At 45.0% G+C, this 17,744-nt stretch overlaps 1 protein-coding gene across 4 annotated transcripts in view; it reads left to right on the forward strand.

Annotated features, from left to right (window-relative positions):
* CDKL1 (cyclin dependent kinase like 1) overlaps positions 1 to 17,744 on the forward strand; it is a 38,043-nt gene that overhangs the window by 4,863 nt on the left and 15,436 nt on the right. For 2 of the 4 annotated variants that reach the window (XM_044272462.1, XM_044272465.1), the window contains exons 2-3: positions 9,508 to 9,774; positions 15,320 to 15,441. In XM_044272462.1, the coding sequence (XP_044128397.1) occupies positions 9,607 to 9,774; positions 15,320 to 15,441 (290 nt within the window). In that variant the 5' untranslated portion in view covers positions 9,508 to 9,606. Of the gene's footprint in view, positions 1 to 7,002; positions 7,210 to 9,504; positions 9,775 to 15,319; positions 15,442 to 17,744 lie in introns of those variants that run through there. The other 2 variants (XM_044272464.1, XM_044272463.1) reach the window with 2 other exon arrangements.

Here is a 17,744-nt window from a genome sequence, read left to right on the forward strand (position 1 = left end):
GCATGTGTGTCCACCACTGGATGCAGGAGACGGTGGACCAGAGGGCTAAACAGCAGGGGGCGCTGCCGGAGAGGAAAATGTATCAAGCATAAAAACTGACTATTTTTCTTGGATGTACATTATATTGCAGTAATGCTTCTCTTGAAATGTCCGATTCATGGCATCGGAATACTTTTCTCGGCATATGGGTTAATGGACACAATCCCTAGGGAGCCCTAAAGATTGTAGTCTTGTTCTGTCAGATCTTTACGTTGTAGGATTAGTGGCCGAGGAGGAGTCCAGTCCTCTGCGTTCCTTCCAGTCTCCCTTTGTACTGCGGAGACGATATAATACGGCCGTGTTGACAGGAGCCGGTGACGGAGGCGGAATAGCAGAGATCTGGTTGCTTGGCAGGAGCTGTCACCGTGCGTCTGATGTCGGACAAGTGTCCTGGCTTCAAAGCCAAATCCATTGCCGTCGGGGTTGTGAAGCGCACCTGTAATCACCCATGTACTTATCCGACTTCAGGGCTTTGCCGTAGTACATTTATACAAGGATGAAAACCTGCAGCCTCTCTTCACTCTGACGGGGCTTATGATCCTAAGCTTAGTGGCCAACATTATATATTCATTTTTAAGAACATTTAAATTTTTTTATTTTTTTTTTATTTCGCTTTTTAAATGCCTATTCAGTTTTGCAGATATACTTAGGCCGCACTCCTCTGCTGCCACTGGCATTCTCCTGTCACTCTCCTGTCAGGAATCCATTGCCCCCGTAGGGCAGGATATAGTGCCGGCTGCTCCGTAGGGCAGGATATAGTGCCGGCTGCCCCGTAGGGCAGGATATAGTGCCGGCTGCCCCGTAGGGCAGGATATAGTGCCGGCTGCCCCGTAGGGCAGGATATAGTGCCGGCTGCCCCGTAGGGCAGGATATAGTGCCGGCTGCTCCGTAGGGCAGGATATAGTGCCGGCTGCCCCATAGGGCAGGATATAGTGCCGGCTGCTCCGTAGGGCAGGATATAGTGCCGGCTGCCCCGTAGGGCAGGATATAGTGCCGGCTGCCCCGTAGGGCAGGATATAGTGCCGGCTGCCCCGTAGGGCAGGATATAGTGCCGGCTGCCCCGTAGGGCAGGATATAGTGCCGGCTGCTCCGTAGGGCAGGATATAGTGCCGGCTGCTCCGTAGGGCAGGATATAGTGCCGGCTGCTCCGTAGGGCAGGATATAGTGCCGGCTGCTCCGTAGGGCAGGATATAGTGCCGGCTGCCCCTGTATCAGGCTGGATGTCTTCTGTCATTAGTATTCACAGCCTATACATAAGTTTGGCAGGTTTTAAGGCTTCTTTCACACTGGCGTTTTGGCTTTCCGTTTGTGAGATCCGTTCAGGGCTCAGCGGTCCAAAACTGATCAGTTTTGCCCTAATGCATTCTGAATGGCAAAGGATCCGCTCAGAATGCATCAGTTTGCCTCCGTTCCGTCTCAATTCCGCTCTGGAGGCTGCCCGCAGCGTTTTGCTGTCCGCTTGACGAAACTGAACCAAACAGATCCGTCCTGGCACACAAGTCAATGGGGACGGATCTGTTTTCTCTGACACAATCTGGCACGATAGAAACGGATCCGTCCCACATTGACTTTCAATGGAGTTCATGACGGATCCGTCTTGGCTATGTTACAGATAATACAAACTGATCCGTTTATGACGGATGCATGCGGTTGTTTTATTGTAACAGATCCGTTTTTGCAGATCCATGACGGATCCACCCAAAACACAAGTGTGAAAGTAGCCTTAGGGCTCGTTCACACAAACTTTTTTTACGTTCCATATACGGGCCGTTTTTTGAGTTTCGTATACGGTCCATATATGGATCCGCAAAAAAAAAGGAATGTACTTCGTATGCATTCCATTTCCGTTTTTCTGTTCAAAGGTAGAACATGTCCGGTGACCCTCGATTCTCCAGGAGAGAGGAGTGTACCCAGCTACACTTGTGGGATGCCACGGAGTAGCGGTGGGCACTAAACCTACTAACCCTGAATAACAGTGAGGGGTAAGTGAGCGATACTTGGAAGTAATAGCAAGTAACATCGACTATATACAGTGGATATAGAAAGTCTACACACCCCCGTTAAAAAAAAAAAAGAGACAAAGATAAATCATTTCAGAACTTTTTCCACCTTTTTAATGTGACCTATAAACTGTACGACTCAATTGAAGAACAAACTGAAATCTTTTCAGTAGAGGGAAGAAAAAAATATAAAAATAAAATAATATGGTTGCATAAGTGTGCACACCCTTACGCTGGGTTCAGACCTGAGCGTACTTGAACGTACGCTCTGTATGCGCGATTGTACGGGCGTTTGCAATCGCGCATACAGAGACAAGCGAACGCCCATTGTCGCGCGTTCCCGCTAAAGTCTATGTACGGGAACGCGCAACAAGACGCCCCAAAGAAGCTCATGTACTTCTTGGGGCGTCGGGCGTTTTACAGCGCGATCGTACGCGCTGTAAAACGCTCAGGTCTGAACCCAGCCTTAAACTAATACTTTGTTGAAGCACCTTTTGATTTTATTACAGTACTCAGTCTTTTTGGGTGAGTCTATCAGCATGGCACATTTTGACTTGGCAAGATTTGCCCACTATTCTTTGCAAAAACCCTCCAAATCTGTCAGATTGCGAGGGCATCTCCTGGGCACGGCCCTCTTCAGATCACCCCACAGATTGACAATCGGATTCAGGTCTGGGCTCTGGCTGGGCCATTCCAAAACTGTAATCTTCTTCTGGTGAAGCCATTCCTTTGTAGATTGGATGTATGCTTTAGGTCGTTGTCATGCTGGAAGATGAAGTTCTTCTTCATGTTCAGCTTTCTAGCAGAAGCCGGAAGGTTTTGGGCCAATATTGACCGGTATTTGGGACTGTTCAGAATTCCCTCCAGCTTAACTAAGGCCCCAGTTCCATCTGAAGAAGAACATATCTTTTGGAATTATGGCCAAAAAGTTCCACCTTGGTTTCATCAGACCATAACACCTTTTCCCACATGCTTTTGGGAGACTTCAGATGTGTTTTTGCAGAATGTAGCCTGGCTTGGAGGTTTTTCTTGGTAAGAAAAGGCTTTCGTCTTACCACTCTACCCCATAGCCCAGACATATGAAGAATACGGGAGATTGTTGTCACATGTACCACACAGCCAGGACTTGCCAGATATTCCTGCAGCTCCTTTAATTTCGCTGTCGGCCTCTTGGTCGCCTCCCAGACCAGTTTTTTCTTCTCGTCTTCTCATCCGTTTTGGAGGGACGTCCAGTTCTTGGTGATGTCACTGTTGGACCATATTTCCTCCACTTGATGGTGACGATCTCCACTGTGTTCCATGGTAGATCTAATGGCTTGGAAATTCTTTTGTCCCCTTCTCCTGACTGATACCTTCTAACAATGAGATTCCTCTGATGCTTTGGAAGCTCTCTGTGGACCATGGCTTCTGCTGTGGGATGCCACTAAGAACATTTCAGGAAAGACCAACGAGAGCAGCAGAACTTTTATTTGGGGTTAATCAGAGGCACTTTACATGATGGCCGGTGTATGCTGACTCCTATTTAGGCCCCATTCACACGTCCGCAAAAGTTCTGCAATTTTGCGGAACGGGTGCGGACCAATTTATTCTCTATGGGCCCGGACGTGAAGCATAGAGCACACTATGTGCTCTCCACTTCCGCATTTGTGGAGTGCGGCCCCGAACTTCCGGTCTGCAGCTCCGCAAAAGATAGAACATGTCCTACTCTTGCCCGCAGCTGCGGACAAGAATAGGCATTTCTATAGGGGGTGCCGGCCAGGTGTGTTGCGGATCCGCAACACACCACGGACGTGTGAATGGACCCTTAACAGGATTGTGAATGTGATTGCTTAATTCTGACCACAGCTACATCCCCAGTTATAAGAGGGTGTGCACACTTATGCAACCACATTATTTTAGTTTTTGTTTTGTTTTCTTCCCTCCACCTAAGAGATTTCAGTTTGTTTTTCAATTGAGTTGTACAGTTTATAGGTCACATTAAAGGTGGAAAAAGTTCTGAAATGATTTATCTTTGTCTCATTTTTTTACATCACAGAAACCTGACATTTTAACAGGGGTGTGTAGACTTTTTATATCCACTGTATACCATCCATTGTATCAAATGGAACATAAAATTGCACTTTAGTAGGAAATAACTCCACGTGGACACCTACCATCCCTTTTACCTTTTAACCATTGCTAACTTTTTTTAACCATTTAACCACTATTTATATGAACATTGATGAACTATTTTTTACGACTTGACAAGCCCCTGGGACAATACCCTTTCAATTGTTATTAGAATATAGAGTGACATATACAGTGATGTAACCGTATGACTATATCTACAGGTTAAGGCCTCTTTCACACTACAGTATGTTGAATTCAGTGTTTTGCGTTCCGTTTTTCACGGATCCGTTGTTCCGTTTTTTGGTTCCGTTTCCGTTCCGTTGTTCCGTTCCGTTTTTCCGTATGGCATATACAGTATACAGTAATTACATAGAAAAAATTGGGCTGGGCATAACATTTTCAATTGATGGTTCCGCAAAAAACGGAACGGATACGGAAGACATACGGATGCATTTCCGTTTGTGTTCCGTTTTTTTTGCGGACCCATTGACTTGAATGGAGCCACGGACTGTGATTTGCGGCCAAATATAGGACATGTTCTATCTTTTCAACGGAACGGAAAAACGGAAATACGGAAACGGAATGCATACGGAACACATTCCGTTTTTTTGCGGAACCATTGAAATGAATGGTTCCGTATACGGACCGTATACGGAACGCAAAAAACGGACCGCAAAACGGAAAAAAAAAACGGTAGTGTGAAAGAGGCCTAATCTTGAAAATTTTAAAAATTGTGCAAAGTTCATTTATTTCAGTAATGGAACTTAAAAGGTGAAACTAACACATGAGACTCATTACAGGCAAAGCGAGATATTTCAAGCCTTTATTTGGTATAATTTGGATGATTTTGGCTACAGCTTATGAAACCCCAAAGTGACAATCTCGGGTCCCCTTTGCTCAGGGGGTATGGATTAATTAGCTGACTAGAGCGTGACACTTTGAGCCCAGAATATTGAACCTTTTCATAAAATTCTAATTTTAAGCTGCATTAATGCAATTCATTTTAATTTACATTGCTGAAATAAATGGACTTTTGCACGATTTTTTAATTTTTTGAGTTTCACCTGTATGTATTTTTTTTTTATATATATTTTTATTTTATATCTATATATATATATATATATATATATATATATATATATATATATATATATATTATATATATATATATATATATATATATATATATATATTTATATATATTTATATTTTATATCTATCTTTGTTCCCTATTTTTATTTAACACTTTTTTATCCACTCTGTTATCCTCTTTGCCTTTTTTGGATCGGTATCTTATTGAATATACCCTTATTAACGGACGGGTGAGCCTCTATATTACTAGGTATCTAATCTACATGTCCTATTATTGCCTGCAAATCCTGTTCCGTGGCTCCATTCAAGTCAATGGGTCCGCAAAAAAAACCGCAACACATATGGAATGTACTCCATATGTCTTCCGTATCTGTTCCGTTTTTGCTGAACCATCTATGGAAAATTTTATGCCTAGCCCAATTTTTTCTATGTAATTACTGTATATGCCATATGGAAAAACGGAATGGAACCGGAAACACTACTGAAACAAAAAATGTAAAAACGGATCCGTTAAAAATGGCCCGCAATACACTGAAAAAGCCATACGGTCGATTGCGGACAAGAATAGGACATGTTCTATGTGTGATCTTCGCATCTCTTCTGGCCCCATAGAGAATGAATGGGTCCGCACCTGTTCCTGATATTGCGGACGTGTGAATGGACCCTTAGTCTGTTAAGTCCGCGGTGAGGCCGGTTTCAGACATCTTCTCGCTTCAATGTTGATTCCCGGAGCTCCTGTACGTCCAAGGAACTGGACTTGGGTTTGTGCAGCGGCACCTGATCAGCTGCCGTGGACTGGGACAGATGCAGGATCTATAAGGGCTCCTTCACACCGTTTTGGACCTTGGATTTTTTTTAATTATTTTCTCTTATTAATTTTTTGGGGGGGGGGGGGGGGGCAAAAAAATCGCTCAAAATATGACTGACTTGATCCGCTATCTTTGTAATGTTTTAACCAGCATTTTTTAGGTATTATAGCACCTAGCATTTTTTGCTTTTAGTGTGCCTGGTGGTTTAAAAAAAAATTTTAATAGGAAAGTATGTGCCCCCTGTAATATTACTTCCTTTGTACAGCTGTGTAAAAGGAATAATAAAAACACTATTAAAAACCACCAATACACACTGCACAGGTCATATTTTTTTCACGGACTGGAAACACGGATCACGGACGCGGATGCCAAACGGAGCATTTTCCGATTTTTCCACGGACCCATTGAAAGTCAATGGGTCCACGGAAAAAAACGGAACAACGGCCGCGGATGCACACAACGGCCGTGTGCATCAGGCCTAACCCAAAAATCCCATAGACATCCATGCAACATCTGCTACTGGGGTTTTGTGCTCAAAAATCACGAGAGAATATTTCAGCAAAAAAAAAAAAAAAAAACAACAAAGTTTGAATCATATATATTTTTTGGATAGTAATAAAAAAACTAAACAGGCATCAAAAGCGTCTTGGCTTCCGGGTTTCGTCCAGTTCTGGTTCGCTTAAAACATCTTCAAAAGTTCAACTAAAATAACAAAAACATGTAAGAAAATAACCGAATGACTTCTGGTAATTGCAGCGCGCGCCTGTGTGCAGGATCCACATCTGCTGTGGCTGGTAGTCACCGGCGCGTTTCAGACAGAGATTATAAAAGTAAAATAAAAGGAGATGAAAGCGAGAGAGGAAACTGGAGGCGCGGTGTACAAAGTCGGGGCGTATCGGTTCACCAGAGATGGAGCGTCTCATGTCACTGCTGGAGCCGGATGGTCTGCAGTTTGCATGAGCCTCGAGGCCTCTGTTTGTTCTGAAGCATTAAATTACACCTCAGCTTCACACTTTGACAATGAGCCAATAACTCGGGGAAAAAAGATCCGACTCTGGATGCCGAGGTCTGCCCCGCAGAAAGTGGTGGCCATGAGATCCTGAGCCAGCGGCTGCAACGTCTCACCAACCATGCCCTGGACAAGGCGGCATTCACACGTGGTAGGGTTATTGCTGCTGCTGCTTTTCTGCACTTCTGTGGTTTTAGAGGCAGTTTTTGCATCGGCATTTTGCTCCTTTTTGTGATTATTTATTTATTTTTATTATATTTTTTTTTTTTTATTACGCCACTGTGCTGCTTCCATTGTTTCGCATTTTGCTCCAGATATTAGCTAAAGGTTTATGGCAAATATGAAAAGCAGGACACACAAGTGTTTTTTGTTTTTCTTGTTTTTCTTTGCTACTGCCATTTTTGTTAATTAGGTGTGTTTATTTTTATTTTATTTTAGTCTTTCATAAAAGCAGCAAGCTGGAGCTCTTGCCATTCATAAAATCATTTTGACATCTTTATAGGGAAAAGCACCATTAAAACAACAGGGTTAGGGCTCGTTCACACGACCGTATGGCTTTTTCAGTGTTTTGCGGACCGTTTTTAATGGATCAGTTTTTCCATTTTTTTTGTTTCAGTAGTGGTTCCGTTCCGTTTTTCCGTATGGCATATACAGTAATTACATAGAAAAAATTGGGCTGGGCATAAAATTTTCAATAGATGGTTATGCAAAAACGGAACGGATATGGAAGACATACGGAGTACATTCTGTATGTGATTCGTTTTTTTTTTTTTTTTTTTTTTGCGGACCCGTTGACTTGAATGGAGCCACAGAACGTGATTTGCGGGCAATAATAGGACATGTTCTATCTTTGAACTGAACGGAAATACGGAAACGGAACGCATACAAAGTACATTCTTTTTTTTTTGCAGAACCATTGAAATGAATGGTTTCGTATACGGAACGCAAAAAACAGCTTATACACGTTTGTGTGAACGAGCCCTTGGGCTCCCCAATACATGGGCACCGTTTCATGTGCATTCTGCATCATGGATGCGGACCCATTCACTTCAGTGGTGCGCAAATCCGTAGATGCGTAACGATGCAGAATGGAACACTATGGAGTGCTTTCTAGGGTTCCGTTCTGTGCCTCCGCACCGCAAAAAGATAGAACTTGCTCTATCTTTTTGCGGAACGGATGGCTCGTGGACCCATTCAAGTGAATGGGTATGCAATCCCCATGCGGCTGCCCCACGGACGGTGCCCTTGCATTGTGTACCGCAATTTGCGGTCCACAGCACGGGCTTCATACGGTTGTGTGAACGAGCCCTTATTCTGGTAACAGTTTATCCTCCATGCACTGAACAGGGGAAAGCTGTTAGATTGGGTGGGTTCCGACTGCCGCCGATCTCAAGAATTGGGGTCTTGTGTCCAACCTTTGAATAGAGCAGTGTTCACGGATGCACACTCTGTTCACACAGAAGACATGGGACCGTCTTTCTCCTGATTTGAGGGGGTCCCAGCATTATCGCGTAGCCTGACAATAGGGGATAACTGGCTATTACTCGAACACCACTTTAGGCTGGGGCTGCACAGTGTCGTGTGTCCTGTCATAAACATGTGACCAAAAATCCGGCGCCTTTTTTTTTTGCAAATGTGCTGTCACAGTTGCATGCTGCTGAGTACTGCAATGTGGCCACATTCACAGTGATTATTTGCCGTGCCGGAGTGCGACCTCGCGATCTTGGTGTTGCACAGAGTTGCCGTGTAGCCCTAGCCGAAGTGCAAAGTTGTTTTTGTGACTGGGAAGAAATTTCCACCTCTATGTCCGGGTTGTCCAACAATAAGAAAGTGATCACCTATCCAGAGGAAAGGTGATAATTATTTGATTTTAGGGGGTCTAAAAGCAGAGGCCATCAATATCAGAATGGTCAAGCTCTGTCTATATGCACCCCCTGCAATCGTCTCATTGAAGAGGTTGCAGCGCCCGTTGCAACCTCTGTATGTGGCTGTGCTTGGCGTGGCCGCTCTCAAGTGAATGGGACTAAGCTGCAGTACCAGGTATGGCCACTATGAAGTGTACGGCACTGTCCGTATTGAAGGGGCCACGTTGCTATGACAAGCGCCACAGCCCCTTCTATCAGCTGATGGAGAGTTGGCGAGCCTTGGACATCAGTATCAAAGTCATGGAAAACCCCTTTAAAACTGTAATAAAATACATAGAAAATGTGTTGAAATAAAGGAATGAATTTTATGTTTTATGTCTGATTAGTATCGCGTTGATCAGTCGTTTTCTCGTGTATTGCTGCACTCCTTTGTATTTTCTCCATTTCTTTGGCTATTCAGTCTGACAATGGCTGGCAGTGAATAGAGTGACATAAATTACCCTCTTATATCATGCTCCATCTATTTGTGCATCGGCTATTCAGAATAGATTAAGACCAAACCGGATCCTTTGTTCTGTTTCCAGGTGCCGCCCGAGGGAAGTCGCAGCCACTTGTGCCTCCGTAGATTTGCCTCTTATGCCCACGACTGAGCCTCGCAGGATTTCATTCGAAGGTCTAGACTCATGGAGAAGTACGAGAAGATCGGTAAAATAGGAGAAGGTTCCTATGGAGTCGTCTTTAAATGCAGGAATAGGGACACCGGGCAGATCGTGGCAATAAAGAAGTTCTTAGAGTCAGAAGATGACCCAGTGATTAAGAAAATCGCCTTACGGGAGATCCGCATGCTTAAGGTACCTGTCCGGGGCGCAGATACAGTCATATGAGGAAAGAATTCTGCGGACGATGCACTTCTAATGGGATAAACAACCAGTTAGCTTTCATCTCATTACACCGAGAAAACCAACATTTTATTCCTTCCCATGGTCTAGTGCAGGCATGGCCAACCTGCGGCTCTCCAGCTGTTGTCAAACTACAACTCCCACCATGCCCTGCTGCAGGCTGATAGCTGTAGGCAGTCTGAGCATGCTGGGAGTTGTAGTTTTGCAACAGCTGGAGAGCCTCAGGTTGGCCATGCCTGGTCTAGTGCATGGTTCACATGGGGCGGATTAGACTTCTGTATCCCCTGAATCTCTTAGCTGCGTTGCTATCAGATATTGACATTTCGTGCATTCTGCTGTATCTTTATATTGCTTCATAGGGGGTGATACATAGATCAGAGCAGGATCTATAGCAATAGATAAGAAATCCCCTCCTTTCCTCATATTCAGACATGTATAGAAAATGTGGATTCCACAGCGCAAAGCTGCAGCAATTTGCAGAACTAAACAAGTGAATGGGGCTCTCAAAACCCCATCCTTGTGTTCCGGGAATATTCCACATGGAAATCATAGCGTGCCGGGGGCTTTCCATCTGCAGTATGCTCATTCTAGTGATAGGAGGCAGAATTTCTCCCCTTGCAATAAATAGGGTGAAATCCAATCTGAGCCCGCAGCAAGACGTGTACCTAACACGTGCGGATTTTGCTGTGGAATCCTGCGATGATTTGCAGCATGATCCGCACCTGGACGTATTCTTCTAATTGTTCACATAAATCCGCAGAAGTTGACACTATGACACATGTGGAAAAATTCAGTGCGGAAAACCAAGCACGCCGCAGATTTTGAAATATACAAGGTGAAATCTGCGACACAATCCACTGAAATAAATCCATTTTTTTGGGGTCAGATGCGGCCCAGTTACCCTTCAATCCGTTCCGCCTCACAAAAGATAGAACATGTCCAATTCTTGTCCGTTTTACGGACAAACCGAGGGCAGGATGTTCCGTTTTGCATACGGCCGGTATCTCTGTTTCGCAGATCCACAAAAGCAGCTACGGCCGTGTGCATGAGCCCTAAGACAGAAAAATGAAGTGACCCACAAGAAAATGTTTGCAAAAGATGCCTTGCCTTTAGGAGAAGTGGAGCCCCGTGCAGCTGTACAACACACCTGGGAGAAGGGAACATGACGAGCCTGTCGGGTGCCCCCTCTTAGGACCCTGGAGCAGCTGCCTCCTTTGCATACGGAGGGCAGAACTAGAAGTGGCGGACGGTCAAGACACACAGGCCCTAGCTGTTTTCTATTACTCGTTGCACTAGATTGCCAGTTGTTTGCCTAATAATAATGGCTGTTCCGTTGTAGCAGGTAACGGCGCATTCATTAACAATAAGCAAGCAATTCACAACCAGTTTAACGCACCGCTGCACAGTTTTAGGCCGTTTTCTCGATCGGACGCCACTTCTAGTCCTACACTTTGTATTTACTCCTCTTGAACTTGCAATATCCCATCGTGCTTTGTGCTTCTTGTTAGGGTCCATTCACACGTCCGCAAAATGGGTCTGCATCCATTCCACAATTTTGCGGAACAGGTGCGGACCCATTCATTTTCAATGGGGCCAGAGTGTGCTGTCCGGATCCGCACTTCAGAACATGTCCTATTCTTGTACGCAATTACGCACAAGAAAAGGCAAGCAATGTGCGGTCCGCAAAACGCATACGGACGTGTGAATGGACCCTTATACTGAGGATGAGAAAGGCAGGGAGAAGTACCCTCTGCTTTCAGTCCAGCGGCAGGAACCCAGCAAATGATGCAAGAGTTTTCCACAGTTGTGCAGCCAGTTGTTAATAGGTTTTTTTTTCCAGTTCAAGAGGAATCTGTGTCTTCACCATCTGCATTAAACGTGTGGCTGTGCGATTACCAATTCCCCGGGGACCAGCGCAGCCTTGCAAGCATCTGCGGTTCTTCATGAAGCAGTTAGTTCATACCCGGCTATTCCCCCAGAGTCTTTCCCAATCGGATTATAAGATATTTTGCTGCTCAGCTGTGCAAATGCACTTATCTGGAACAGTAATGAACACCTTGGGGATTTCTGCAGTAATCATTAGTGCCACCTCCTTAGGTTAGCGGATTGTAATCAGTGGGGATCATTTACAAAGACTGGCTTTTTATGGTGGTCTTAGGCTACTTTCACACTTGCGTTCGGGGCTCCGCTTGTGAGTTCCGTTTGAAGGCTCTCACAAGCGGCCCGAACGGATCCGTACAGCCCCAATGCATTCTGAGTGGATGCGGATCCGCTCAGAATGCATCAGTCTGGCACAGTCTGTCCTCCGCTCCGCTCAGCAGGCGGACACCTGAATGCTGCTTGCAGCGTTCGGGTGTCCGCCTGGCTGTGCGGAGGCAAACGGATCCGTCCAGACTTACAATGTAAGTCAATGGGGACGGATCCGTTTGAAGTTGACACAGTATGGCTCAATTTTCAAACGGATCCGTCCCCCATTGACTTTCAATGTAAAGTCAAAACGGATCCGTTTGCACTATCATGAACAAAACCCAAAAAATATATAATTTTTTTTTGTTCATGGTAATGCAAACGGATCCGTTCTGAACGGATCTAAGCGTTTGCATTATAGGTGCGGATCCGTCTGTGCATATACCAGACGGATCCGCTCCGAACGCAAGTGTGAAAGTAGCCTTAGTTCCTCACCTCCAGCAGTCTGTGCCCCTGACTGGAGTCGTTTGTTTTCAGGCGTAAATGATAGTAAATTTGCCGGAGCCAAAGTCCTGGACGGCGTTAAAAAATACCTGGTCAGCAAAATATTGGCGCATGGGCGTTTAAAAAGTCACAAAAAGGGGTATTGGGCTTTATTTACACCATAAACTGGTGTAAAAATGTTTGTAAATGAGCCCAATGTGTTTTTCTTCTTATATTTTGCGTGTAGAAATATTATAGAAATATTAATACTCGTGCGCCAGTCTCAACGCCAGTGAAAACCGGAGTATCCCATTGTGATTGTCATTATAGTGCCCCAATGACCCACACATGTTGTGGTTGGTGCAGGCTGTGGGCAGTCGGTGACACATCTTCTAGATTTCCGGGGGTGGGGGGGGGGGGCGATTTGGGATCCTGACCTCTTTAGTGTAGAGCAGTTACAAAGAGCGTCTCTGTCTGGAGGAACCGTCCTGTCCTACATGACACAGACAACACACTGATGTGAATGGACACTGTGTAATTTATCATTTCTCCTGTGGTGGCGCTGCAGGGAAGTTGAACACTTACTGCTTAGATTTAAAGGGCCTCTGTCAGCAGGTTTGTCCCTATGACGCCGGCTGACCTGTTACATGTGCGCTTGGCAGCTGAAGGCATCTGTTGGTCGCATGTTCATATGTGTCTGCATTACTGCGAAAAATGAAGTTTTAATATATGCAAATGAGCCTCTAGGAGCAACGGGGGCGTTACCGTTACACCTGGAGGCTCTGCTCTCTCTGGAACTGCCGCGCTCTCTTCACTTTGATTGACAGAACCAGGCATGATTATGTTTTCACTGCCTGCTCCTGTCAATCAAAGTGCAGAGAGAGCAGAGCCACTAGGTGTAACGGTAACGCCCCCGTTGCTCCCAGAGTATATTTTTGGAGTCTGGGAGGAAACGCATGCAAATATGGGAAGAACATACAAACTCCATGCAGATGCTGTTCCTGATCAGATTTGAAGTCAGGACCACAGCGCTACAAGGCACCAGTGTTTGGGCTACTTTCACATTAGCGTTTTTTGCGGATCCGTCATGGATCTGCAAAAACGCTTCCGTTACAATAATACCACCGCATGCATCCGTCATGAACGGCTCCGGTTGTATTACGTCTTCTATAGCCATGACGGATCTGTGAAAGTCAATGGAGGACGGATCCGTTTTCTATTGTCAGAGAAAACGCATCCGTCCCAATTGACTTACATTGTGTGTCAGGACGGATCCGTTTTTTCTCCGCACCACATCGCGGACAGCGTTATTCTGTCCGCGATGGGAGCGCAACCAAATGGAACGGAATGCATTCTGGTGACTCCGTTTCGTTCAGTTCAGTTTTGTCCTCATTGACAATGAATGGGGACAAAACGGAAGCGTTTTCTTCCAGTATTGAGATCCTCTGACTGATCTCAATAGCGGAATTGAAAACGCTAATGTGAAAGTAGCCTTAACCACTGAGCCACCTGTGTAATAAAGCCCTAACATATGGTGGAGAACCCCTTTTAAATAAACCTTTCTGCTTTGGGAAAGGAAGTAAAAAATAACGGACGACATAGCCATCGCAGCAGGACTGTCCCATCTGTTGGAATTTATAGGCATTGGTACCACTCGTAAAATTTTCACAAGATTTCTGTCCTCATCCCACGCCGCCATATAGCGGGCGTCTTATCAGTGAAGCATGTGGAGACCTGCAAGAGGAGTGTCCTCCGGCTCTCGGTCAATAGTAACAACCTCTGTTTATTGCACATAGGAATGCCGGCCACTATCTGGCGGCGTGTTTGTGTAGCTAAGCTGCTCTGATCCTCCCTATACACAGCGGCCAAAAACAAATATTTAGTAAACGCTGACTTGTAACCAACAATACCTGCCGGGCGCCGTGTGCAGGGACCGAGAGGAATCCTGTTTGTGTGTGTCCTGTGAGCAACCAGGAAAGCCCGGGCCTCAATGGCCGTGTTTGTGTTTTGATCTTAGCGGCATTAACTAATGCCATGACATTGTCTCCGGGGCACGGGACAAGTAAATCCATGATAATTAATGTGTGACAGGTCACATAGGATATTTAGAAAAGGAGAAAAGCAGACTGGGAAGCTGCCAACATTTGGCCTGTCGACAAAAAGTTTTGGGTCCTTGTGCATCCATGATCTAGGGTATCCGTCAAGAGAAAGATGTCAGTAAGCTGCCCATAAAGGGCTAAACCTATAGAGTCCGTCAGCAAGAAATCCCGCCCCTTTCACGTTGCTTTCGGCTCCCTTGTGATTGGTTGAAAGCAACGTGACGTGCGGTGTGATTGGTCCAGAATTTCACTCACACGGAAAAACTATGCAAAATATTAACCGGATTTGGTTACCATATAACGGGACGATCGAGGACAACAACACGTGTTCTGCAGATGTTTGATTTTTGACAATTTCTTAAGTGTAATGTCATTGGAGGGGGATTTATCGTTATTTCTAAAACTGGGGGAAAAGCACCACATTTATCACAGAGATGCGATGTGTGATAGGTTTGGCGCACTTTGCTAGACATGTTCGTCTTGCTATGGGAGAAAAGCGCTTTACAAATGATATTATTATTACTTGACACCCAAATTTTGCACCAAAGTTTCGGAGTAATTTTGCCACATTTTAGGCAGGGACCTTTTTCTAAGCCACGTCCAGTTTTTTTTTGTCCCAAATTGAGACCATTTTCGGTGTATTTAGCTTAGTAAATCTCCCCTTGTTCTTCCATTTTTTGATGTGGATCCCATTATAATATGTATTTTTTTTTTTTTTCTGTTTGCAGCAATTAAAGCACCCCAACCTCGTCAACCTCCTGGAGGTTTTTAGGCGGAAGAGGAAATTACATTTAGTCTTTGAATATTGTGACCACACCGTCCTCCATGAACTGGATCGACATCCACGAGGGTAAGTGCAGAATAAGATCGTCAGTGACATCACTTATAAACTGGGTGTATATTGATTGTACTGACAGCGGTATACGCTAGAAAACACTGACGAGCAGAAGCGTCATATAATACCGCAGTTCATAAACTACAGGCGTGTACATATAGCAGGGATAATAAAGGCCCAATAGCAGTCCCTTTTTGTCTGGGCCTCTATGGTACATACACTCGCACGGTTTTTAATAGCCATTTTACATTCGTTTTGTATCAATTTTAGCTGCTTTTAAAAAATGGATGAATTTTTATTTATTTTTTTAAACCCCCAACCCCTGCAGTGGACTCAGTCTAGATAATATCCCCCAGTATGAATGATGCCCCCCTTTGTTCCCCCCAGTATAAATTATGCTCTCCTTTGTGCCCCCCATTATAGTGCCGACAGTAAAAAAAAAAACATGCACTTGCGGAAAAACACTTGCCCTTCACTGGATGCTGCAGGACCTGCACTCCCACTGTGATCATGTGACGTAAGGTCCTGATGCCTCCAGTATTTTCAGATTTTCAAAGCGCGTTTAACCCTTTGCAATGCATAGGTCGAACTCTGCAGTAAATCTGTATGTAACTCCTGCAGATTTTTTTCCCATTCACTTTATGTCCCTCTTGACTGTTCCCTTGTAACAAAACATAATCTCCCAGAACGCTGGCATTAAGGTGGCCTCTAGATGTGTTATCATCTCCTTACTGTTTTGTCTTACTTTTTCAATGCCAACCACGTTGAAACAATTTGTAGAGGCCTCATACGTGGAAATATAGGGGGTCGTTTAAGACCAGCGTTTTAGGCGGTGGCGGTGGATCTGCAGAAGTTATGTAGAGGTGCCGGCCTCTACATAACTTTGGCGTATCCACCACTGATTCTAAATGTAAGACGGCTTCCTTGTTGTCTCGCATTTTGACCATTTTCTACGCCTAAAACAGGCGTAGAAAATGGTAAATGAGACCGGCCGTCCCCGTTCCCGCCACACCCACTTTTTAAGACCTGGCGTGAATGGGGGAAAAAGTTGCAGATTGTGGCACAAATAACCTTTGCGCCGCAATCTGTTCCTGAAATACACCTAATATAGGTGGATGTCTGATAGTAAATGACCCCCAAAATGTTTAGCTGCATTAAAGATATTCCAGTTTTCGGGGTTAGAAATATCCCACAAATGCTGTAAGATGTTTTTTTTTTTTTACGTCCCCGTCTGTGTCCGTATATTGTGCTCCACTGTTCTTGTCGTCCTCGTGTTATCCTGCTCGGACGCTGTGTCTGATTTTTCTCTATTTAGTCTCAGGACCCTTTTGTACAGTTTAGATTTTACCTGAAAGATCAGTTTAATTTTTAACTATTTAACTACATGAAGGTGGAATATGTTTACCGGGAATCGCTGAGCGAGGCTTTAGAAAGGTGACCAGCGTGCAGAGATGACGTGCACCTAAAATGCTTTACCGGACTCGACCTTTCATTAGTTGTTTCCTATTTTAATGTAACGTGTTCGCTCTTCTACATATTTGCTATCGGTAAGGCCTCATGCACACGACCGTTATGTGTTTTGCGGTCTGCAAATTGCGGTATTTTGTCCAGTCAAATACCGTACAAGGGATGGAACGGAAGACATCCTGATACATACTGAACGGATTGCTTTCCATTCAGAATTCCTTAGGACAAAACGGAAGCGTTTTTTTCCGGTATTGAGACCCTTTACCGGATTTCAATAATAGAAAAGAATAACGCTAGTGTGAAAGTACCCTTAATTGCTTGCACGATACACGGCAGTACTTCTGTGCATTGTGGTTTTACCCTTATTCATATTACACCCAGCCTCCAGCAGGGTATAATGGGAGTACTAAGATGGTAGGGCCCTGGAGGCTTTCACTAGTCCTTGGCTACAATGACAGTTGCTTGGCACCCTGCCATTGAGTTCATGGAGAAGGATGCAGTTGGGAACAGAGAGAGCCCCTTCCCTCTATTAACTGCGACATCTGAGAGGTTAGTACCCGGGACCAGAGTTCACTCGAGTCTGTCTGCTGCAGGCGGGCGTCGCCTCTCAGCTGCAGGCGGGCGTCACCTCTCAGCGGCACTGTGTATGGAGCGTGCACAGTCCCTGATCCCGCTCTATATATTCCCTTCGGACTTCCACTGTACTTGTATGGTGGCGGTCCAGAGCTGTGGTAGATACAATGGCAGCCATAAGGCTACCTGTCTTGCAGAAATCCCAAACAGATTTCTGTGCGTTTCTGCACAAAAAAATGTATGTGTTACTTGCGGTTTTTCTGCAGCTCTCACCCTTC

Source organism: Bufo gargarizans, chromosome 11 (genome assembly GCF_014858855.1).
Source record: "Bufo gargarizans isolate SCDJY-AF-19 chromosome 11, ASM1485885v1, whole genome shotgun sequence".
NCBI lineage: Eukaryota > Metazoa > Chordata > Amphibia > Anura > Bufonidae > Bufo > Bufo gargarizans.